A 23,769-nucleotide genomic window follows, 5' to 3' on the forward strand; every position below is an offset into this window, starting at 1 on the left:
TGCTCTTGGAGCATGTTCCCCAGAGGCTTCTTCTAGAAGGCGCTGGGCTGGGACAGTGTGTGGGTCTTGACCAGACTTCTGCTAGGACTGCTCCTGTCTCTGTGGGGGCCTGCATCCGCTCATGGTTGTCTCTCCTTCCAGGTGCTGGACATCCCGAGGGGGCTGGACATGCTGAGGCAGCAGAGGATGATGATGGTGCAGACGCTGTGCCAGTACACGTTCGTGTACCGCGTCCTCATTCAGTTCCTCAAGAGCTCCAGGCTCATCTGAGCTCCCACAGCTCAGGACGGGGACTGATGGGGCGACACGCTGACAGCTGACGGGAGCGCCTGACTCAGACCTCCCCGCGGCTGCCAGGCTGGGCCACGAGTGGCACCTTGACGGCGCCTGGACAACGGTACCCGGAGGGAGACCTGCAGAGCCCAGGGCTGGGGAAGGGCTGACGGAAGAGGACGTGGTCTTTGGGGCCTTGCCCGCTTGCGTCTGTCCGATTGGCAGCGCTTGCATACTTTGTGGAGGTGGTTTTCCAGATAGTTCTCTGTTGTACTGAAGCTGTGCAGGGCAACTCTGGCAGTCAGGAAGGTGCATCAATTTCTAGCTTGGATGTCTTGGAATTTTATTTTATGATTAAAGTATTTGGGGCTTTTTGGTGAGAAACTTTCTACGGGGATGGTCCACAGGTGTGAATAGTTCCCATGTAAGTTTGTATTTAAAACCATTCTATCTCTTGTTATTTTTTTAAAAACTTTAACAGTTTAGTTACCAAACCTAAAATTACAAGAAGAATCTAAAAGTGTTATTTTGAAACATAGAAAGCATTTTTATATTCAGAAAATTTTTTATTCTAGAATATTCTATATATTTGTACCTTCTCTATTTTGCAAACAAGAGTTCAACTCATTAAGGTACTGAAATGAACCCATTACTGTAAGAGAAAGTCGGGAATGAAGGCACATTATTGGAAATGTAAGACAATACTCAGAGTCACTATTTTTTTCAGTATTATTTGTAAACCTAAACCAGTTTGATCTGACTGGTTGAAACTGAAGTGAAAGACAGTTGCCTAGGTTGGTTTTAAGCACTTTGTTGTTAAAGACAAATCTGAATTTTAATGTGTTTCTTGATAGATGAGACGCTAACAGTGGGTATCCAGAAGTGTTTGGATGTGAGAAGGGCTAAGCATACGTGGGTGGTCAGGGCAGGGTAAGTGCGGTGTAATTGCGGGACGGCAGGCGTGAGATGCCTTTGACAGAAGTGCAGTATTAACTCTGCTCCCCCTGAGAGGCTGGGGTGGAGAGTGGGGGCTGGGCGGTGGGTAGGTACCTGCCGGGAAGTTCAGGTCACTCTCTGTGACTCACTGTTTCCTTGGAATTCTTACACCTGAACTTCTGTTCTTTTTTGATAAAGAAAGTCAGTTTTATTTTATCATTAAAAGAAGCCTGGAAGAGGTTTTATCTGCTGACTGAAAGAAGGGAAGAGTTAGTAATAGTTTCACCTCAGTTCCCAAAACTACAGCCCAGACTACTTGTGGCTCCCATAGATTGCTGTTTTAGTCAAGAGATGCTGGGGTTTTAGTTTCCCGAGCCCCTAACTTCACCGCTGAGGTCAGTGTTAGCTTCTCGGTTCCTCCTCCCTCCATCGATCACATCCTGATGGCTGAGCTAGAGATGGAGAAGGTGGCCTTTGGTCGGGGCTAGGATGGCCTTGTCACAGAGGGACTTGAGTATAAGGACTTAATGGGTATGTTTCACTGAGGAACCATCTCATTTTTCCTTTTGAGGTTGCTTCTCTAAAATGCAGAGCTTCCAAAATGCCACATCTGGGGCTGTTCCCCTAATGACAGTGTCCTAGGGATGGTTCTGATCTCCAAGTTCACTCTGAAAGCAGTTTCACTCACAGTTGAACGTGACCACTGACTGTGTGTTGTCCACTGTGAGACAGGATTTGCTTCATACAGTGTGGATTGGCCTGTCTCTGGGTTACCCAGAAACCAGCGCTTAAGTGGGTAATTCAGGAGACAGTAGTGAAAACGAATACTGGAAGTGGGCACACTGCTCACTTTGGGATAAAATGTTAATTTTAACCTGAAATTGTTTTAAGAGTCAGGTTTAAATAACAGTGGACCCAAGTGTAAATACTGAGAAAGAGCTTCTGGAGGAATGAGATGAGAGGTTTTTATGATCATATTTCCCATCTCCACATCGTGTAAAGGATGGGAGTATTTTCAGTGTTGTTTTTTTTTTCCTCCATGGTACGTTTTTTTAAGAAATACTATTCTGTCAAGTTTAAACATTTTGAAGTGTCCCATTGACAAGAACATACGGTAAAACAAAAATCTAAAGAGTAATATATGGTATATTTGTGTTCCAGTTGTAATAATTACAAGTAGATTACTTCTGAGGGCTTATTTACAGTATTTAAATGTCACTCTTAAAATGTTGCATGTTTGACCCTTGTGAATATTTAAACTTTTTCAGTTAGTGAATATGGAAGTATTTCTGAATAAAAATCGACATTACTGGACTTTGAAATAATGTGATCTTCAAGAACAAACTGTACGTTTAGGCTTCATAGGTTTGCCACATCTGAACCGAGGATGTTGCTTTCTGCCAAACTTACGTAGTGCTTTGCTGTCCCAGTATCTCTTAGTTTCTTGAGATTCTAAATTTCATAGCAAAATTACCAAAATGTACATTTTCACAAAAAGTAGGTTACAAGCCAGTGTTTTCCAATGGATTGATTTTGGCATCTCTGTATCAGTCTTCCTGATGAGTGGGGTCTTTTGAGGACATATTCTAGCTGAGAGTTTTGAGCACAGAAAGTACTCCTTAGGAATGTCAAGTGCAATCATTATTACTTACTTTCCTATGGAATACTTGCTGTGAAGTATTCTGAAAACCCTAGTATTTAGCCTTTAAGACCCTTTGGCAGAATTAAAACAGAAGGTGGACGGACTTATGCTTCCTTGGAAGCTTCCAGAAAGAGGAAGGTCTAGGCAAAAACGCAGAGGAGGAGTATGTGTCAGGGTGGAGGACTGAGTGAGGACAGCAGGCAGGCCAACTTTTCTGTGAAGCTTTCGTCGTCAGAAGAAAACAGCCCCTTCAGGATGGGTTGATATGTTAATATTCACAACATTAAGAAAATATATATGTATATATTACATATATATAATATAAAACCTCACGTTTTAAAATGTGCAATTGGAGGTCAGCGGCACCGTAGGAGCGGGTTGGAAATTTGCATGAACAAATGGAAGCAAGAATTACTGTTTATTGTAAATTGTTTTTAAGATCTGACTTTTTAAGTTTTAATTTAGTTATTCATTTTAAGCAATCTCTGCCCCCAACATGGGGCTCAAACTCACGACCCCGAGATCTGGAGTCACATGCTCCCCCCACTGAGCCAGCCAGGTGCCCCTGAAACTGGACATTTTAAAGGAGCTCTTTGGGATATAAATTTAGGGAACTTGTTTCCCAGCAAGATTTCATGTGGAACAAGCTAGAACTGTCTTTTTTCCAGTTAAAAGTTTATTTAAAAAAGAACCCTAAATTGGAGGGGACTCATTATTGAGGTGAGAGATATTTCAAAAATAGAGGAATAGGTACATTAGGAATTTGTCTGGAAAAACATTTCTCGAAACATGAGTTTTTCAAATTCATCTAGGTAAGGGCTCCGTTCCAGTATCTACAATTATAGAGAAATGAGGAAAAATCAGAAAGCCCAGTTGTTTGAAGTTTGCATGTGTTGGGGATGAGTGGATAAAGGATTTTAGGCAACAGTTGAAGGAGTCCTCGGGCGGTTAAAGTGGCATAGTTTTCCATATATTACAGGCAGTTCCCAAATAAAAATTATGCTCTAAAAATTCAGATGTGTGTGGAATTATTGAGAAAAACAGTGATATTTCCCCTTGTAAACAGTAGCCCAAGTGGGTGTTAACTCACCTGATTTGTCCTCCCAAAGCTTGTTTGGTGTAGAACCAAATCGTCAAAACCCGGAGCTCTGAAAAACACAGAGCAAATTTTCTCCCTGCTGCACCCTGGTGGTGAGATGCGAGAACGAATTCTCTGTCTGGTGGTAGGGACTCAAGCCTCAGCAAGGGGCTGGCCAGGTACAACAGCGTTTGCTTAGAGAACTCCACAGAAGGGAACATCCACCACGCTTACAGAAGCTTGAATGGCTCATGAAGGACAGGAATGGACCGGGACGTGGGATGAAATGAGCGGGCATGCCACCTGTGAAAGCAGGCCGGGGGTGAGGGAGGGTGAATTGGCACTGCACTTGCCTGCCCTTCCTGTTGCCCCCTAAATACCCTCCCTTTCCTGTCCCTGGCAACAAATGGGAAGCAGAGGATGGGCCACGAAGGAAGTTCAAGGTCTGCAGCACCAGGCTGAGGAGGCATCAGTTCCAAGCAAATGTTCCCACGCAAAGGGTATGTAGGTCACATGTACATTACGTAGGGTCTGGCCACACAGCCTGTCTCCAGAAATGTTTACATTGCCCCACATACTTAAGAAATTAAAATAGTTCTCAAAAATCTAGAGTAAACCTAAACTTCTCCCAATATGTTGATGGGTTAAGGGATAGTGACTACTTACTGTAAATTACGCTTCAATAGTATCAATAAATACAGATGGATGACAAGAAAGGAGTAATTGTCTTTGAATTTCTAACCATGGAACTAAAAATATGGATGTTAATTTTTGAAAATAACTAGCTGTATAAGTCTTGATCATTATTCTTTAGTTTCCATTAAGCCATTTTGTGGCGCATGATATAAAAAGACAGTTAAAATCTCCAAAACCTGGGGTGCCTGGGTGGTTCAGTGGGTTAAATCCTCTGCCTTCAGCTCAGGTCATGATCCCAGAGTCCTGGAATGGAGCCCATATCACATAGTACTCTCTGCTCTGCAGGGAGCCTGCCTCCCTCTCTGCCTGTCTCTCAGCCTACTTGTGCTCTTTGTCCCTCTGTCAAATAAATAAAATCTTAAAAAAAAAAAAATCTCCCAAATTCTCTGGCTTTGAATCTATAATTCCGTGTCCCCAAACTCGCTATAGCAGTAAACAATGCCACTGTAATAAAGCTACAATTTTAACTGAGTTGCTTGGTGTTTTACCTGTGTGAAAATATCAGTACTCTTAAGTTGTCAAATGTCCACACTATGGACATTTAAGTGTGCGTGTGTGTTTTAAAGTCACACTCAAAAACTTGTAGGAGAAAATATACAGTATTCACTCTTAGGAGCAGGTCTGTGCCAAAGAAATTCAGAAGGTGGGGTTATCTGTGTTAACCAGAACACGAATCTGACCTTGATTTGGGGGGTAGGTTGACCGGACTAGTACAGAGTTAATGACAACTGGCTTTCTGTTTCAACCTGCTCGTTCATCAGCTGAGAAAATCTGAACAAATGAATGAGGGATAGAAGCTCAGTCACTCATTTTTTTAGAAGAATGCAAATGTCATAAGTCATATATGATCAGTACTAGGAGACCGTCCTAGAAGTTTATTAGAAATCACTTGCAGTTAATGGGCCACCGAGACAAGATCTTTTTCTTTATTCTGTCGTGTTATTTTTCAAAATGTAGTTTGATCTTAGAGTTAATTATCTCATAAGGATCTAATGGTTTTGTGGTTTACTGGAATAAGTCTAGTGCAAATACTGGTTAAGCCCAAGTGGCTTGAAGAAGTAAATACTCTCCAGAGGTGAGTGACAAATTTATTTCCAGAACAGATTTTTTTACGACAGTGTTAAAAATAGTACAAAACTCAGGTTAACCCTCTGAAGTTAAGAGATGAAAGAAAACAAACACAAACAGAAAAGATACTAGAATTTGCAACAACTTTTAGACCAGAAGAGTTCTAATGGGTTTTATTTGCATAGTCTGGTTTTTATGGCAGGACAGAGAAATTGAAGCAGTAGTTAACTGTGCAAGGATGACTTTTAGTGCTTTTGAAACTTTTCTGTTACTATCAGCTTGGACGCCTTCATATTAGAGTTTCTCAATTCTATATTTGAGTAAGTAGCTTAATTTCTCATAGAATTGAGCTATTACACAATTATAAGTATATGCAATTTCTAAGCAATGCAAAATGAGGGGGAAAATAAAAATATTCGTTAGTTTATCAAGCCTCTTTAAAAGCTCGGATACTTACTCAACAGATTGATTGGCACTGGGCCATTGGAATATATATATATATATTTTACTGTATTTTCATGTAATTTTTTACATTATGATATAAAACAGATTTTTATCATGGAAATGTTAAATATTTTCCTATGAAAACACCTCAATGTTTCATTCTATTGTGCTTAACTGGAGGAAATATTCTGAGATATAAAGATGCAGTTTGGCTCAGATGAAGAATTACAATGTAACGAATCAGAAATTTGTATATTTCTGAATTGTATGATCTGGTTAAAAACTGAAGCAATCTAAACCCTACCCATAGTGAATTTAGCAGAGCATCATTTAAAAATAAACATCTAGGGGTGCCTGGGTGGCTCAGTGGGTTAAGCCTCTGCCTTGGGCTCAGGTCATGATCTCAGGGTCCTGGGATCCAGCCCCACATCGGGCTCTCGGCTCAGCAGGGAGCCTGCTTCTCACCCCCACCCCCACCTGCCTCTCTGCCTAATTGGGATCCCTCTCTCACTCTGTGTCAAGTAAATAAATAAAATCTTTAAAAAAAAATCTAGATAGCAAGCCGATTTAAGTAAAAATTCCAACAGAAGTTAATATGATTTAACAGATCTAATAAACCCAAAATTTGGAGAAAATTTATATGAAATACATTTTCTTAGAAAACGGCCCTATAATTCAAACAATACACTGGGAATTCTAACTTTTCAACATGCTAGTATAAAGAATTGTCTAGTATTATTTTATAGTTTAAAAAGCAATTTTTAAAAAAAGCAATTTTAAGTGCTATCTGGAGATTAATGTAAAAATGTATAAGCAGAAGAACTTAATTCTTTTAAACCATCATTGGTTTGTAAAATTGTTTATTTTTAGTGGGCAAAAAAGTTTGAATGACTGTAATATATGTGAAATGAATGTATTAGTTTTTGCCATGAAAATAAATATTGAAGCTGTAATTCATTATGTATTAGTACAATTAAAGCTATTTTGCTTGTGTTTTTTTTCACTCTAGATCTTATTGCATGGAAGCATATAATTAGTCCCATTTCCCTCTGGATTATTCTTTATTTATACTATTTAATTACTTTTTAGAGTGTGTACATAATGCAGGCACACAGGGGAGGAGGGAGAGGGAGAGAGAAAATGTTAAGCAGAGCCCCACACCTAGCATACAGCCCGATCTCATCACGAGCTGAGCTGAAATCAAAAGTTTAATTTTGGTTAACCAGCTCAGCTGCCCAGCATCCCCTCTGCTGGATTAGCTGGATTATTTTAGTATTAATTTTAATTCATTTATTTTATTTTATTTTATTTTTTAAACATTTTATTTATTCATTTGACAGAGATCACAAGTAGGCAGAGAGGCAGGCAGAGAGAGAGGAGGAAGCAGGCTCTCCACAGAGCAGAGAGCCGGATGCGGGACTCGATCCCAGGACCCTGGAATCATGACCCGAGCCGAAGGCAGAGGCTTTAACCCACTGAGCCACCCAGGCGCCCCTAATTCATTTATTTTAAAATATTTTATTCATTCATTTGACGGCGAGAGAGCAAGAGCGGGGGGAAGGGGGCGTGGAGGCGGAGGGAGAAGCAGGCTCCCCGCTGAGCAAGGAGCTCAAAGAGGGGCTCCATCCCAGGACCCCCGAGACCGTGACCTGAGCTGAAGGCAGGTGTTTAACCAACCAAATCACTCAGGTGCCCCAGATTATTTTAAAGATTTTTTTAATCTTTTATTTATTTGACAGAGAGAGGGATCACAAGTAGGCAGAGAGGCAGGTTGGGCGGGCGGGGTGGGGGGGGGGGGGAGGCAGGCTCCCTGTTGAGCGGGGCTCGATCCCAGGACCCTGGGATCATGACCTGAGCCCAAGGCAGAGGCTTTAACCCACTGAGCCACCCAGGCGCCCCCCACACCACCCCAGATTATTTTAAATAATGTACCGAACCATCGGGTGTTTCTTCTAGTCGTTGCCGGACGTCAGGCATCTCCGCGGTGACGGGCTGTGTAGACGTTGGAGTGCATCAGGACAAACAGGCCGCTTCACTAACGAGGACACCGGCGGAACCATTCGGTGTCCTTCCCGGACCAGCATCGCCGACGCACTTCCCAGCGGGCCGACGGAGCTCCTCCCACCCCCAGCCCCGCAGGGAGCTTTTTGTCGCCAAGTGGTCGCCTCATTTTTTGGCGAGGCTTCTTCTAGACCAGCAGCAGCGGCCCTGGAAACTTGGTAGAAATTCAGACTCTCCGGGGCCATCCGGAGCCGGCGGGCTGGAGGCCCGGACATCGGCCTCCACCGGTTCTCCGGGCGATTCTGACGTGCCTTCCCGCGGGAGAACCACCGCCTAAGTCGCTTAAAAAGCCCCAGGTGTCCCACGGAGATCTCAAGTTGGGATTCCTTCCACAGCCAAGTGTGACCGTCCCCTCGCACGGCCAGAGGGGGCTTTGCGGCCAAATGACAGGTCTCGAGGTGGGGACTGTGTGCTGGGTCCGGGGTGGGGCGGCGCAAATGAACCTCAAGGGGCCCCGAGGGAGGCAGGAAGGCTCCTGCTCCGGAGCAGACCGGCTGATGGAAGCCGAGGTGGGGGGAGACTTGAAGGTGCTGCCCAGCTGACCCCCATGAAGGAGGCGGCCGCAGGGGGAACGGTCGCGGGCGGCCTCTAGAAGCCGGAGAAGCCGAGGCCACGGTCTCCCCCAGAGCCTGCAAGAGGGCAGCCCTAGCGCGATTTGGATTTTAGGGCGTCTGACTTCCGGAACAGTAATAAGGCTTTCTTTAAGTCCCTAAGTGCGCGGCAACTTGTTACAGCGGCAAAGGAAAGCCCGCGCAAGAGTGTATTCGTCCTGTCGGCGGAGCCGGGAGGTCAGCTCCGTGACCCGAACGTGTTCGCGGAACCAGCGCCGTCGGGCAGCCGCGCTTGCAGGGCAGCTGGGCGGCGCCGCCGTCTGCTAACCTGGATGCTCATCCCAGACGCAATTCCTGAGGCAAAGGTTGGTTTTGGAGCAGAACGTCCCTTAGGTCAATTCAACTCTCCTCTTCCTCGCGTATAGATGAAGCATGGATTTGTTCTTTGGGGCTGGGCCATTAGAGGTCCGTCTGCCGCTTTTATTTATTTATTTATAAAGATTTTTTTTATTTGACAAAGAGAGCACAAGTAGGGGGAAGAGCAGGGAGAGGGGGAGGGAGAAGCAGGCTCCTCTCTGACCTAGAAGCCCGACGCAGTACTCGATCCTAGAACTCTGGGGTCATGACCTGAGCTGAAGGCAGATGCTTAACAGACTGAGCCACCCAGGCGCCCCTATCTGCTGCTTTTAAAAGGTCTGGGAAAGCCGCTGATTAGGTGGCATCCTCTATCACCGCAGTGTGATGGGCCCAGCAGGTGCCTCCCACAGCGCGGTGGCAGCACGTGAAGGGCAACCAGCTACTCCGATCTTCGTTACCTCAATGATATTTTCTAAAGCCCCGAGGAAGTAAGACAAGGCTAACTTTGGTATATTAAAACTAAAATCTTGGGGTGCCTGGGTGGCACGGTTGGTTGGGCGTCTGCCTTTGACTCAGGTCATGATCCCAGGGTCCTGTTGGCATTCTCCGCCCCCCCCCCACTCACCAGGGAGCCTGCTTCTCCCTCTCCCCCTGCTGCTCCCCTGCTCATGCTCTCTTGCTCATTCTCTCCTTCTCTCGCTCAAATAAATAAAATCTGAAGAAAAAAAAAAGAAAACTAAAATCTTTGGATCATCTAGGCCAAATTAAACCAGGGCCCAGGGCAAATTAAAAATTGATAGGCAACCTTGAAGCTAACCGATCCACTTGGCAAATTGTCTTGCCCTGTAAAAGCTGTTCTGATCTTTGCTGATTGGCTTCACTGGGAAACAACAACAACAACAACAACAACAACAACAACACACACACACACACACACACACACACACACACCTGTGAGTTTTAGAAGAAAAATCTCAGGAAGATGCTAATTTATGTTTTACACCATGTAAAACGTGAGCAAATGAGGAAATTTTCTTGTAATTTAGCAATTTGCTACATTCTCCCTTCCGTGGGTGATTTGTCCTTCCTATAAAGACAGGAAAAGTCTGTCCTGTTTCCCGCTAAAGTCGCCTGTGCCTAAGTCTCTCCTCTAGCTTCAACTGTCTCCCTCCGTGAACAAATACATTCATTCTCAAGCAGACAATGACCTGGAATCCAAAGAGAAATAAGTCTTTCCTCTTTTTTCTTTTTAATTTTTTTTAAAATTTTATTTATTTGAGAGAGAGAGATCACAAGCAGGCAGAGAATGGGGTGGGGGGGAAGCAGGCTCCCTGCCAAGCAGACAGCCCGATGTGGGGCTTGATCCCAGGCCCCTGAGATCATACCTGAGTCGGAGGCAGAGGCTTAACCCACAGAGCCACCCAGGTGCCTGAGAAATAAGTCTTTCATCTTAAGAAGCCCATAGTCTAGACAGGAGAGAAACTAGGCACATAAACAATATTGTAATTCATATTATGGATCTGAGTGATGCCGGATCCCAGAGCAAGTGGGACAAATGTTGGAGCAATCAGATAAGGTCTCATGATGTTACAGTCTGGGCTGTTGGCGAAGGCCCAAGAGGGCAGCACAGGGGAAATGATAATCTGAGCTGTTAGCAAGTACGAAGGGGAGGTGGGCAGGGGTATGGAGTGGGGGAACCTCTGCCATGCTTAAGGAACAAGTAAAATTCGAAGTGCTAGACACTTAGGATGCTTGGGGGTTGGATGGCTAGAGATGAACTGGGAAGGAAAACATGACTTGATAAAAAAATGCAAAGGGACCTGGACTTTGTCAGTAAGAGGAAACTCTCAAAGGTTTTTAAAAATTTTTTATTTATTTATTTGTCAGAGAGAGAGCACAAGCAGGCAGTGTGGCAGACAGAGGCAGAGAGAGAAGCAGGCTCCCTGCTGGACAAGGAGCCCGATGCGGGACTCAATCCTAGGACTCTGGGATCAGGACCTGAGCCAAAGGCAGTGGCTTAACCAACTGAGCCACCCAGGCATCCCAAAGGTTTTTGTTTTTGAACAGAGTGGTGACATGGTGTTAGAATAGCAGCTGTGAATATTTAATTCACACACAACCTATTTAGTTCTTAGAGCCCAGCAGTGAAGGCTTTTTAAGTTCCTTGCCACCCAGAGAGGCTGGTAACCCAGCTGCTGGTCCCAGCTCAAAAGGATCAAGTTCAGGCAGTCTGTCTCAAAGGCTCACTCATCACTCCTCCAGAGAGCAGAGTGGAGGATGCTGTGGGAAGGGGTAGAGGAGAGGGAGAAACTGAGATGCTGCTGGAACACCCTAAGCCAGTGTTTCCCAACATTCACTTCCCACCTTTGCACAACTTTGCCAGAATCAAGAACCAACACATCTAAGCTTGAATTTTATATTTGATATTTCTTTAAACCAACACATCTAAGCTTGAATTTTAAAGGGAATCCTGAGGACAGTGACAACAACAACAAAGTACCCTAAAAGATATAAAAATGAGGGTGGGTCATGGTCCTGGAGACAAAAAGCTGTACCCTGGGGTGGAGGTTGGAGAAGGCAGACATGGCAAAGCAGGCAGTGGCGGATCTGAGGCTGGGCCCAAAGGGTGGAGAACCAGCAAGAAGCCAGTTACTGAGAATGCCGTAAGCAAGATGGCTGCTCCAGGAAAGGGAGGAAACTTGGAGCCAGCGCAGAGAGACTGAGGCAGTTGCATGGATAATGGGGCAAGGGCTTTGTGGAAGAGTGAGGTTGGGACTGAAAAAAGGAGCCCTGGGGGCTGAGAGAAGGATGGGGCCCACGAAAAGATGGGGTGAAGGATGACTGATGGGGAGACCCGGGCTGGGAGCCAAGCATAGGGTTGAGGATCTTTTAGGAGGTTGAAGAGGATTGTAGGATGGAAAAGGCAGGAGTTGCTCAAAAAGTTAGAGCGGAGAATTCCACATTTGGGAGCTGAGGAATAGGAGGGGCTGAGAAAGGGCTGCAGCAGGGTGACTTGGGGCCTAAGACACTGGGGGAGGAGTAGGCTGGATGCTCAGCCCCACCATATTATACTTTAGAGTTGTTCCTGAGCCTGAATCCTGAACACAGTGGTGCCAGTCATCTTCCCATGAGTGAGACAGATCTGTCACCTATATTTGACCAGAAATCATCTCTAATACCTGCAGTGGTATACGCTACCTTTGTGAAAACCCTGGTGTGGGCCGGGGATGATAAAAGCCTGAGTTGAAGACTGGGATACTTGGGTGCCATTGCAAAGTTTCTAGAACATCTGGGTTATCATTATTTTGTTTCATCTGTATATTCTTCATAGTCCCTAGGCATGAAACTGGGACTCAATTAGTCAATTACATTATTATAACCAGCTGAAAACATCAATAGCGCTAAGTCTTCTGAGACATATATTTTTAAAGGATTTTATTTGACAGAGATAGAGAGCACAAGCAGTGGCAGGCAGAGGGAGCCTCCAGAAGTAGGCTCCCTGCAGAGTAGGGGGAGCCCGATATGGGACTTGATCCCAGGACTCTGGGATCATGGCCTGGGCTGAAGGCAGTTACTTAACCAACTGAGCCACCCAGATGCCCTTCTGAGACATATCTTAATAGAAAAATCCCACTCATGAACTACAAGGGCAAGAGGAGATTATCAAACTGGGTTGATAGAATGTTGCCCTCATTAAGAAGGGACAATTTTTTTTTTTAAAGATTTTATTTATTTATTTGTCAGAGAGAGAGAGCGAGTGAGAGCAAGCACAGGCAGACAGAGTGGCAGGCAGAGTCAGAGGGAGAAGCAGGCTCCCTGTGGAACAAGGAGCCCGATGTGGGACTCGATCCCATGACGCTGGGATGATGATCTGAGCTGAAGGCAGCTGCTTAACCAACTGAGCCACCCAGGCATCCCAAGAAGGGACAATTTTTTAATGTGTATTTGTTTTATTTATTTTCAGCATAACAGTATTCATTATTTTTGCACCACACCCAGTGCTCCATGAAATCTGTGCCCTCTCTAATACCCACCACCTGGTTCCCCCAACCTCCCACGTCCTGCCCCTTCAAAACCCTGATTGTTTTTTCAGAGTCTGTAGTCTCTCATGGTTCACCTCCCCTTCCAATTTCCCTCAACTCCCTTCTCCACTTCATCTCCCCTTGTCCTCCATGCTATATGATAATTGACTCTTTCTGCTTATTTCACTCGGCATAATCTCTTCCAATCCCGTCCATGTTGCTACACAAGTTGGGTATTCATCCTTTCTGGTGGAGGCATAATACTCCAGAGTGTATATGGACCACGTCTTCCTTATCCATTTGTAAGAAGGGACAATTTTTCAGAAAGCTGACAGTCTGCCCTAGCTCACTGGTAACTAGGAAGGCCTTGAAACTTCAGATACTGCACAGAAGTGAGAAAGAAGAAATTAAAGATATGATAGGGGCACCTGGGTGGCTCAGTGGATTAAGCCTCTGCCTTTGGCTCAGGTCATGATCCCAGGGTCCTGGGATCGAGCCCCACATCGAGCCCCACATTGGGCTCCCTGCTCAGTGGGGAGCCTGCTTCCCCCTCTTTCTCTGCCTACTTGTGATCTCTATCAAATGAATAAATTAAAAAAATATATATTCTTTAAAGATACTACAGATAAAGCTTAATGTTTCAAGATCCATGCCAGGTCATAAATCATTTCCCATTGCATACAAAATCACTTATGTTTGGGTAAACTATTTTCCCCTGAAGAGCAATTTTAGAAATCGTGGCCAATAGATCCTAGGACGACCCTGTGATTCTCACCTTCTGGCATTCATACCCTTCCTTGTATAATATCTCCACTCATTAAGTGTGGGCAGGACCTGTGACTTGGTTGTAACTAAAAGAAGGTAGCAAAGGTGATGGAAAGTCATTCCTGTGATTGTTATATAATATCTCACTAGCCAAAGAGAAAGGAATTCTGCCAACAACCTGAAAAGAGTTTGGAAGCAGATTCTTGCCCCAGTCAAGCCTCCAGATGAGATCATATCCCCAAGTAACACTTGGCTTGTAGGTTTGAGACCCAGACCAGACCCATCTAAGTTATACCCAGAACTCTTAACACACAGAAATTATAGGATAAATAATACATGTGTATAGTTTTAAGCTGCTAATTTAAGGTAATTTATTATAGAGCATAGAAAGCAAATACAGAAATCTTAATATATGAAAGAATAAAACAGAGGAAAAGGAATATTGAATTACTGGCCACTTGGGATATTTATTAATGAAGATCAAACATCCAAAGGTCAGTCCTCAATGCTCATTTCCATGATTTTAAGAGTTGGCCCTTCCATGTCATGACTGTTGGTCTCTTGGATACTGTGAAATTGAAGAGCCGGGGAGAGTTCTGTGCTAAGACAACATAATTCATTCGAAGTCTCCACCTTTTCAGTGTCACTATCCCCTTCAATGACATTCACAGAAGTCTCCTGGTCTGCTAAGTTGTCAGAGACACTTGGATTTTTGTCATCCCAAACTGAAGGTCCAGGATTTGTTTCATCATTCACTTGCTGAATTATAACCCCTTCTGAGCACTTTGATTTATAGATGGGCAGGAAAAATTCATTTGGTGAAGAGAGTCTCTCATTCTCATCTTTTGGTATAGACAATAACATATCCAAAGCTTTTTGATATTCTTGACGTTCCTGTTGAATTGTGGTATCATGTTTGCTTTTATCTTCATCTTCTTCTGAATTCTCAGCCTGTTCAAAATCAAGTAAATTCAGCATATCAATATCGTCCAGCTTTACTGAGTTTTCTCTGGATGTGCAGCCTAAGTCCATCTTCAGGATATGCAGCAGATGGCGCATTTTTTCCTAGGATTAAAGACAAGACCAGAATAATTACATTAATTAATAAGCTAGTCAAACTGAATTACTTTTGTCTGCAGTGCTGCTCATCTCAGCAAGATTAACATTTCTTTCACCGCATCCCCCCACCCCCCCGCAACTGCCCTCATACACACAAAAGGTGCAAGGAAAAAAAAGCATCTGCTTTAATGCATTCTTTGAGGCTGTGGAAAAGCTTTAAAATTCTTTCCATGTTAGAATTTTTTCTAATGAATGTCTAAAGAAAGACAAACCTCCTCCAAATGATGTTTATTTTGTTTTATGTGTCGCTCAAAAAGGCGTTCTAAAAACCTAAAATGATAAATAGAAATGTTAGTGTCTCAAAATCAGAAAAGCAACTAAATACAAAATAGCCATGCAACAACAAAACTACTAAAGGTTGGAAAATATTTTTTAGATTCTTCCTTTTCTTTCCAAAGCTAAACACGAATCCTTCCCTATTCTGTCAAGTTCTTCAATTTGGGAGCTAGTATGGCTTTTTTGTTTAAGTTTTATAACAGATGCCATTGTTTCTGAAACATTATATACCACTTACATTTCTGTGAAAATATTTTAAATGAGGTCCAATAATACCCCTGCCACATTCCAAAAGCATTCTTTTTTTTCCTCTCACACACATATGCAAACACCAAAAGCCTCTCCCTCTCCTTCTCTTTCACATACACACCCCCCCAAACCAAACCCTACAGGAAATTCTCTTATAAAGAGTTATTTTATAATGCTTCCTCAATAATATTTGAAAAAAAGTTCGATTGATGGTAAATCCACATAATAACCTAAAAGCTGTCACTTATTAAGTACCAGTAAGGGCTAGACATTTGTGCTAGACACACAATCATTATACCTCTAATCATGATCAATATTTGGAGAGAAAGGTATTGTAAAGATCATTTTAAAGATGAGAAAATCCTCTAAGACGATGACTCCTTTCCCCTAAGGTCACAGGTCATTAAGAGAATTTAACCCAGATGTGTCTGGCTCAAGAGAAATTATTTTTTCAACTAGGCTTGTCTTATTATCACATGAATGTTTCAATACCTTTATCGAAAACAACTCCTTTGTTACCATTTGTTATTTATCAATGAAGTGAGCCAATTTTAGATTTAGTAGTTCTACTTTAGTTAGCAATTTTTAAAAAATATTTATATATTTGTTTTAGAGAGAGAGAGAAGAGAGAGTGAGTGTACACAGTGGGAGGGTAGGGGCAGAAGCAGAGGGAGAGAGAGAATCTCAAGCAGACTTTCTGCTGAATGGGGAGCCTGACACGGGGCTTGATCTCATGATCCATAAGATCATGACCTGCGCTAAAACCAAGAGTCAGATGCTTAACCAACTGGGCCACCCAGCTTGCCCCAACTTAGCAATTTTTTAAAAGAACTAAAAACAATACATACTATTTGGTTACTTAGTTGTTTTTTTTTCTTATCAACCATGTATTTTGAAATTTTTCTGTATAAATGAATTCACTTCTAAAACATCCTGAATAGAACTTGCTCTTGTAAATATTCAACAATTTATTCACTTCTAAAACATCCTGAATAGAACTTGCTCTTGTAAATATTCAACAATTTATTCAACCTTTACTATTCGACATATGGGTTGGTTCCATTTTTTTTGGTGACTTATAATAAATGCTGTAATAAATAGCCTTATAATCTAAAAGAAAAATTTAAGTTTTTTCTGCAATAAACACATGTTCTATGCAAATGTTTTTTGTTTTTATTTTTGCTTCTAACTTGTGCTTTACTTTTTTCTTTTATTAACATATAATGTATTATTTGCCCCAGTGGTATAGGTCGGTGAATTGTCAGACTTACATATTTCACATGTGTTTTACTTTTTGGTTTACAGTTGGGATCTTAATATTTTTGTTGTGATGAATCGAACTTTTTCGTCTTGCAAATTTGAAACTCTACAGCCATTACAAAAACATTTTTAACCAAAAGTAGTAAACAATTATTATTAAAAAAAACTTGGGTCTTTTTAGTATATCTTTTTTTATAGCAATAATACAAATGTTTAATTAAAAATCCACTTAAGAGTAGAATAATTCATTAGAAATGTACTTGACATATTACAACAGGGAAAGCATGTAGTATAAATAATGGCATTCCATAACACATGACATTAAGTGGGCCTTGGTGTCCAGTGAACTTTAGATAATGTTCAAGCTGATTCAGGACCACATGGTTTCCTTAAGATATACAAATACCTAACCTGGTTTTGTAAACTTTCCATTTCACTTACAATGTATAAACCTAGCTTTTAATTGGTTCTCACTTTACTAGTGACAGTTGTACCAGACATGCCTGCCTTGATTCTCCTGACAAGTTTCAAATAGTAAAATGAGATGATGGATCTTTGCAGAGAAACAAAAATTTGATTCACTAGCCTATTATAACTAAGAGATAAAGTGGGGTTTTTTTTTGCATAATTTTTTTTTTGTAGACTCTGTGGGATCTTTACATGGATGACAACATTACCTATGAATAAAAAGAGTTTCACATCTTTCTTTCAAATATGGATATCATTTTATTCTTTCCTCTCTCTCTCTCTTTTTTAAAAAAATATTTTATATATTTGTCAGAGAGAGTGAGCACAAGCAGGGGGAGTAGCAGAGGGGGAAGCAGGCTTCCTCCTGAGCAAGGAGCCCAATGCAGGACTCAATCCCAGGACCCTGGGATAATAACCTGAGCCAAAGGCAGATGCTTAACTGATTGAACCACCCAGGCATCCCTCATTTTCTTCTTTTCTTTTTTTGTGATAGATTTAGAAAAAAAGATTATTTTATTTTTAGAGAGAGAGAGAGAGGGCATGAGCTGGAGGGGAAGAGACGGAATCTCACGCACACTCCATGCCGGGTGGGGAGCCTGATACAAGGCTTGATTCCACAACACTGAGAATGCAACTTAAGCTGAAACCAAGAGTAAGATGCCCAACTGACGGCATCTTGTAAATATTCAACAGTTTATTCTGAGGCGCCCCTGTGATCAATTTTTTAAATTCAGGTATGACTGACATATATTATATTAGTGTAAGGTATACAACATGGTTCAATATTTGTTCATATTGTAAAATAATCAACAAAGTAAGTCTAGTTAATATCCATCACCACACAGCTATATAATTTTTTTCTTGTAGTGAGCACTTTTAAGATCTACTCTCTCACAAAGTACTTTCCAATATGCAACTCAGTAGTACTTTTTTTTTTTAAGATTTTATTTATTTGGCAGAGAGAGACAGAGAGGGAACACAAGCAGGGCGGGGTGGGAGAGGGAGAAGTACGCTTCCTGCTGAGCAGAGAGCCTGATGTGGGCCTCCATCCCAGGACCCTGGGGTCATGACCTGAGCTGAATGCAGATACTCAAAGTCTGAGCCACCAAGACGCCCAACCCAGTAGTACTATTAACTGTAGTCGCCATGCTATACATTATATCCCCATGAGTTATTTATTTTATAACTGGGAGTTTTACCTTTTGACTACTTTTACCTTTTGCCTACCCCCTACCACTGACAACCACCAATCTGATCTCTGCATCTTAGAGAAATAACAGTATTTAAGTGAATAAAATCTCTATTCTTTTCTGTAACTCCCTCAAATTGTGAATTTGCCTTATATGGTAAGAATTAAACATTCTTTATAATTTGCTATCAATGATAAGACTATGTCCCCTAAGGGGCGCCTGGGTGACTCATTCAGTTAAGCATCTGACTTTTGATTTCGGTTCAGGTGACAGTCTCAGGGTTGTGAGATTGAGCCCTGCATCAAGCTCTGTGCTCAGTAAGAAGTCCGCTTGTCTCTCTCTCCCTCTACCCTTCCCCGCACTTGCATGCTCTCTCTCTCAAATAAATAAATAAATCTTAAAAAAAAAAATTAAGTGTGTAAGCCTGATGATTCACAGATCTGTACCCCTGGGGCAAATAATACATTATATGCTAATAAAAATAATTAACAAAAAAAGATTAATGGGAAAAATGTTATTCTTAGTAAAATAAATCCTCCAGCAAAATTCATTAAAAAAAAAAATGTTCACCCTCCCCTTACAAGAAAGCAACATAATTTTTCATTTCCTAGTATGTGGAACTAACTTAAAGGAATTAACATGATAAGGAAGAGTATTTAATATACTATTCAACTACCATAATAGAACTTAAAAAAACTAACCTGTTTGAAAATAAACCAAGTTTCAAAATTTCATCTGTTACATCTTCAATGAAACTCAGATATAACAGTTCTTCTTCACTGTGAAAACAAAGCAGTACACAGCATAAAAATTATTTCCTACTTACTTTGAAAACTAGAGGAAATATGAGTACCTAATGAGAAATATCTACCATTACTATGACAAATATACTGTTATTGCTCATTAAGAGAAATGTTATTAAAAAACTGTCTATATTCTTAAAATATGCAGATAAATTTATTTAAAGAGGAGAAAATGTTCCCTAATAAAGTAAAATTTCGTAGATATGGAGCGCATTCATCCAGCACTAACAGATAAGCAGGAATTAAAACAGCAAACAAACAAAAACCAATAAAACAAAAAACCCCCACACAAAACAAACAAAAAAACAAAACAAAGGCAAAAGGGGAACCAAATGTGAACCACTGGAGGTGTGTGTTCTTGACAAGCATTTTCCGGGTCCTCTGACTTCTAACCATGTCCAGCAGCAGAGGTGCGAGTCCTGTGGATGGTACTTAGAGGAGGGGAAAGAGGAAACTTATCCAGAAAAGAAAGAACTTCAACTGTGAAATCCTCTTCTGCTCCTAGAAGAGCATCTTGTTTGAATGCTGGGAAATTTATTCAGCAGAAAAAAAATTATTTTTTTCAAAATTTATGGAGAGGAGAAAAAATATGATAGTAGGGAAATTTGTGTATATAATTGTAGTGATAATTTTAATTATGTGGATACATTTATCTTATAACATTTTAATAGCTCATCAAGTAATCTGAATACTATTATAAATTTGATTTCAATTAGCTGATATCAGTGATTTGATACAAAATATAAGTAGTAGGTAACCACTCAATTACTCAATAAGTAAATATAATGGGAAGAATTAATAAGAAAATGAGATAACAGAAGATTAAAATGTTACATAAAAAGTTACACTTTCAAACTGATTCTCAGGCTCTAATATTTACACAGCAAGTTTAAGAATAAATGGAACTCTATAAAATAGATGATATTTGGGGTGCCTGGGAGGCTCAGTGGGTTAAAGCCTCTGCCTTTGGCTCAGGTCATGATCCTGGGGTTCTAGGATCAAGCCCCGCATAGGGCTCTCTCAGCGAGGAGCCTGCTTCCTCCTCTCTGCCTGCCTCTCTGCCTACTTGTGATCTCTGTCTGTCAAATAAATAAAAATCTTTTTTTTTTTTAAAAAAGATGATATTCCCTGAAAAAGAATAGCTTGACTAAAACAACAATAAAACCTAGAAGTATGCTATCTGTAAAGACCTGGTGAGGTTAGAAACCTCCTGGAAGGGTATCCTGAGCTACCCAAAGTCTGTGTTTACTTAGGGACGAATTTCCCCTGGACATAAAGATGAAGTGACTGACAACTATTTCAGAAAATTCTGATCATTCTCAAATTGAGGGCATATTATATGACTGAACTTCAAAGCTAGTTGTAAGAGAAATTAGAATTCAGTCCTGATTTATTTAATAATAGTTTGTGTGATCCCTTTTTTTCTTAAATTTTAAAGATTTTATTTATTTATTTGACAGAGATCACAAATAGGCAGAGAGGCAGGCAGAGAGAGAGGGGAAAGCAGGCTTCCCGCCAAGCAGAGAGCCCGATGCAGGGCTCGATCCCAGGACCCCAAGATCATGACCTGAGCTGAAGGCAGAGGCTTTAATCCACTGAGCCACCCAGGCAGCCCCTCTTTTTTTTTTTTTTTTTAAAGATTTTATTTATTTATTTGACAAAGAGAGATCCCAAGTAGGCAGAGAGGCAGGTAGAGAGAGGGGGAAGCAGGCTCCCTGCTGGGCAGAGAGCCAGATATGGGGCTTGATCCCAGGACCCTGAGATCATGACCTGAGCTGAAGACAGAGGCTTAACCCACTGAGCCACCCAGGTGCCCCAGTTTGTGTTTCTTAATTCTTGATTTCCGCTAAGCAAAATGAAGAGGTAAAAAAATCTTACCCAGAGTGGATTTTTCTCTCTGGAGGAAGCTGCAGGGAATATTGACATACTGCCCTGGAAAGAGAAAATTACAATATTTGAACAAAACAATAATTGGCATACAATAAGTTTTCAATAATATTATATTAGTAATAATGTATTTTAGAATTTTTAAAGTACTTTCATATCCATGATCTGATCTAATATTCAGAACAACCCTGACTGGTATATTAGGTAGGTATTATTTTTTCTACTGATTGATGAGTTCACCAGGGGCCAGAATAGTTGGGTAACTTGCCAAGGATGGGTGTAAGTAAGTAGCAAAGACATTTTTTTTTTAAGATTTTATTTACTTATCTGACAGACAGAGATCACAGATAAGCAGAGAGGCAGGCAGAGGGTGGGTGGGGGGTGAAGTAGGCTCCCCGCTGAGCAGAGAGCCCGATGCGGGGCTCAATCCCAGGACTCCGGGACCATGACCCGAGCCAAAGGCAGAGGCTTTAACCCACTGAGCCACCCAGGTGCCCCTAGCAAGGACATTTTTAATTAGTCTTTCTTCTGACTACAAATTCAGTGTATATACTGTATGTAAGTAAATATTTAGTAGGCTCCACGCCCAGTGTGGGGATTGAACTCACCAACCTGTGATCAAGACCCGAGCTGAGATCAAGAGCTGGATGCTTAACCGACTAAGCTACCCGGGTGCTTCCACAATCCTTTTCCAAACTGGGCTATATCACTTACCTAGTACACACAATTTCACTTTGACAAGGTTAACATATAAATAATGCTGGAAACAGATTTCCCTATGAAAAACTGTTTTAAGCTCATCATTATGATAAATTTTGTTAATATTTATTCATGTCATAATTAGATAATTCTAATCTTTTATTCAGATACGCACAATTATAAATATTTTGCTTTACTTCTTTTAGATAGAAACTACTAGAAAAGATAAATGTTCCTTTCTTTTTTTTTTTTTTTAAGATTTTACTTATTTATTTGACAGACAAGATCACAAGTAGGCAGAGAGGCAGGTAGAGAAAGAGAGAGAGAGGAAGCAGGCTCCCTGCTGAGCAGAGAGCCGGATGCGGGGCTTGATCCTAGGACCCTGGGATCATGACCTGAGCCGAAGGCAGAGGCTTTAAACCACTGAGCCACCCAGGCGCCCAAATGTTCCTTTCTTTAGGTCATTCTTCATATTCATTGCAGAGTGGCGCAAGGGTTAGCTTATAAATCTTGTTATGAGTACGGAAGCATCATGAATTTCAAGACAAGAGAGGTTAGGAATGAACCGCCCACAGCCCTGCCAGGTGCCATCTCCCTGGGAAGGGCCTAAGGGAGGACCTGGGCTCTGAGGGATACCGTGTGCTTGGCCTTCTGGTCCGCTATATGACAACTCATTCTTGCCCTCTTTTTAATCTCTAGTCCTTTATTTCCACCTCCATCTCATATATAACATCTGATACTGGAAATATATTTGACAGCTATAACTATCAAAGGCATTTTTGCTAACCTATCATTTTTACTTAGGTGTAGTATTCCATAATTATGAAATATGATGTGTAGCTTTTAAAAACAATGCCAGTTACACAGCAGTGACAGATACCACACTAGCATATGGTAAATATTCAAAATCATGAATTATGAATCCTCAAATTGTGAGGTTCTTCAGTGTTATTTCTGCCACAGGATTTGTCTTCAGGAAAATCCCTTTCTTTTCTTTCTTTCAAGATTGTGCATGTGTGCGGGGGCTGGGGGGCAGAGAGAGAGAGAGAGAGAGAGAGAATCTTAAGAGGCTCCACACCCATCAGGAAGCCCAGTGCGGGGCTTAATTTCATGGCCCTGGGATCATGACCCGAGCCAAAATCAAGAATTGGATACTTAACTGAGCCATCCAGGCGCCCCAGGAAAAATCCCTTTTCATATGAATAGCAATGGCAAATAATACAAGCCAGTATTGCCTTTTTCTTTGTTAATGAATTAGCAAATGAATTCACTTAAACTTTTATTGAGTACCTACTTTGTAAAATTTCCTTAGTAAAACTAACACTGAATTGTAGAACACCAAAAGAGATTAGAGTGCACGTAATTAGAATAGTACTTATGTTGCAAATATTATCTGTTATACAGGAAAGCAGTTAAATAGACAGTGGTAATGACAATATTTGAACAAAACAAGCTGTTTACCTTGGTGAGGAACACTGGAGAGTGCCATCTTTAATCTCGTCCCACGGTAAGTCATGCCCTTGTAAAGGTAAAGGAGCTATTTTTTCTTTGATATCATATGTCATACAATTAGATGCCTGGGGATGTAATGAGAAGAATCAAACTTTATTTTGCTTCAACAATACATTATGAAAGCAGAAATAAAGCAAAATAGCAAATTTCAAAAAAGTCAAGGAGCTATCCCATAGGCAAAAGTGACTGATATACTATGACCAAGGCTGTTTTAAAATACATTTTCAGGGCGCCTGGGTGGCTCAGTGGGTTAAGCCTCTGCCTTCAGCTCAGGTCATGATCTCAGGGTCCTGGGATTGAGCCACCCCCCACCTCTCTGTCTGTCTACTTATGATCTCTGTTAAATAAAAAGAAAAAAAAATTTTTTTCTACCCAATCAAGGATTCCTTTTTTTTTTTTTTTTAAGGATTTTA

The 23,769-nt window shown here is 41.5% G+C and overlaps 3 protein-coding genes across 7 annotated transcripts in view; 1 reads left to right on the forward strand and 2 right to left on the reverse strand.

Moving 5' to 3' along the window:
* The window catches only part of PTPN21 (protein tyrosine phosphatase non-receptor type 21), a 74,062-nt gene extending 70,196 nt beyond the window's left edge, over positions 1 to 3,866 (forward strand). For all 3 annotated transcript variants that reach the window (XM_045071536.1, XM_004739102.3, XM_004739103.3), the window contains exon 19: positions 142 to 3,866. In XM_045071536.1, the coding sequence (XP_044927471.1) occupies positions 142 to 270 (129 nt within the window). In that variant the 3' untranslated portion in view covers positions 271 to 3,866. The remainder of the gene's footprint in view (positions 1 to 141) is intronic.
* Positions 3,867 to 4,120: 254 nt separating this feature from the next.
* LOC123390495 lies at positions 4,121 to 9,089 on the reverse strand. Its single transcript, XM_045074584.1, has 3 exons — positions 9,007 to 9,089; positions 8,070 to 8,843; positions 4,121 to 4,232 (listed from the first exon to the last, which is right to left on the reverse strand). Exons 1-2 carry the CDS (start codon positions 9,087 to 9,089, stop codon positions 8,090 to 8,092), a joined length of 837 nt encoding a protein of 278 aa, XP_044930519.1. The 3' UTR covers positions 4,121 to 4,232; positions 8,070 to 8,089.
* Positions 9,090 to 14,239: 5,150 nt separating this feature from the next.
* Positions 14,240 to 23,769, reverse strand: part of SPATA7 (spermatogenesis associated 7) — a 40,591-nt gene continuing 31,061 nt past the window's right edge. For all 3 annotated transcript variants that reach the window (XM_004739105.3, XM_013057853.2, XM_013057849.2), the window contains 5 exons: positions 23,306 to 23,421; positions 21,137 to 21,190; positions 19,157 to 19,234; positions 15,225 to 15,282; positions 14,240 to 14,958 (listed from right to left, as the gene is read on the reverse strand). In XM_004739105.3, the coding sequence (XP_004739162.2) occupies positions 14,389 to 14,958; positions 15,225 to 15,282; positions 19,157 to 19,234; positions 21,137 to 21,190; positions 23,306 to 23,421 (876 nt within the window). In that variant the 3' untranslated portion in view covers positions 14,240 to 14,388. The remainder of the gene's footprint in view (positions 14,959 to 15,224; positions 15,283 to 19,156; positions 19,235 to 21,136; positions 21,191 to 23,305; positions 23,422 to 23,769) is intronic.

The sequence above is a fragment of the Mustela putorius genome, unplaced genomic scaffold, assembly GCF_011764305.1.
Source record: "Mustela putorius furo isolate JIRA1106 unplaced genomic scaffold, ASM1176430v1.1 tig00000129_pilon_pilon_pilon, whole genome shotgun sequence".
Classification (NCBI taxonomy): domain Eukaryota; kingdom Metazoa; phylum Chordata; class Mammalia; order Carnivora; family Mustelidae; genus Mustela; species Mustela putorius.

Coding starts and splice junctions, on each gene's coding strand:
- LOC123390495 (XM_045074584.1), bottom strand. CDS start 9,089: ATGAGCATCCAGGTTAGCAGACGGCGGCGCCGCCCAGCTGCCCTGCAA. Junction 8,844..9,006: donor GGCGCTGGTTCCGCGAACAC/GTTCGGGTCACG, acceptor AAATCGCGCTAG/GGCTGCCCTCTTGCAGGCTC.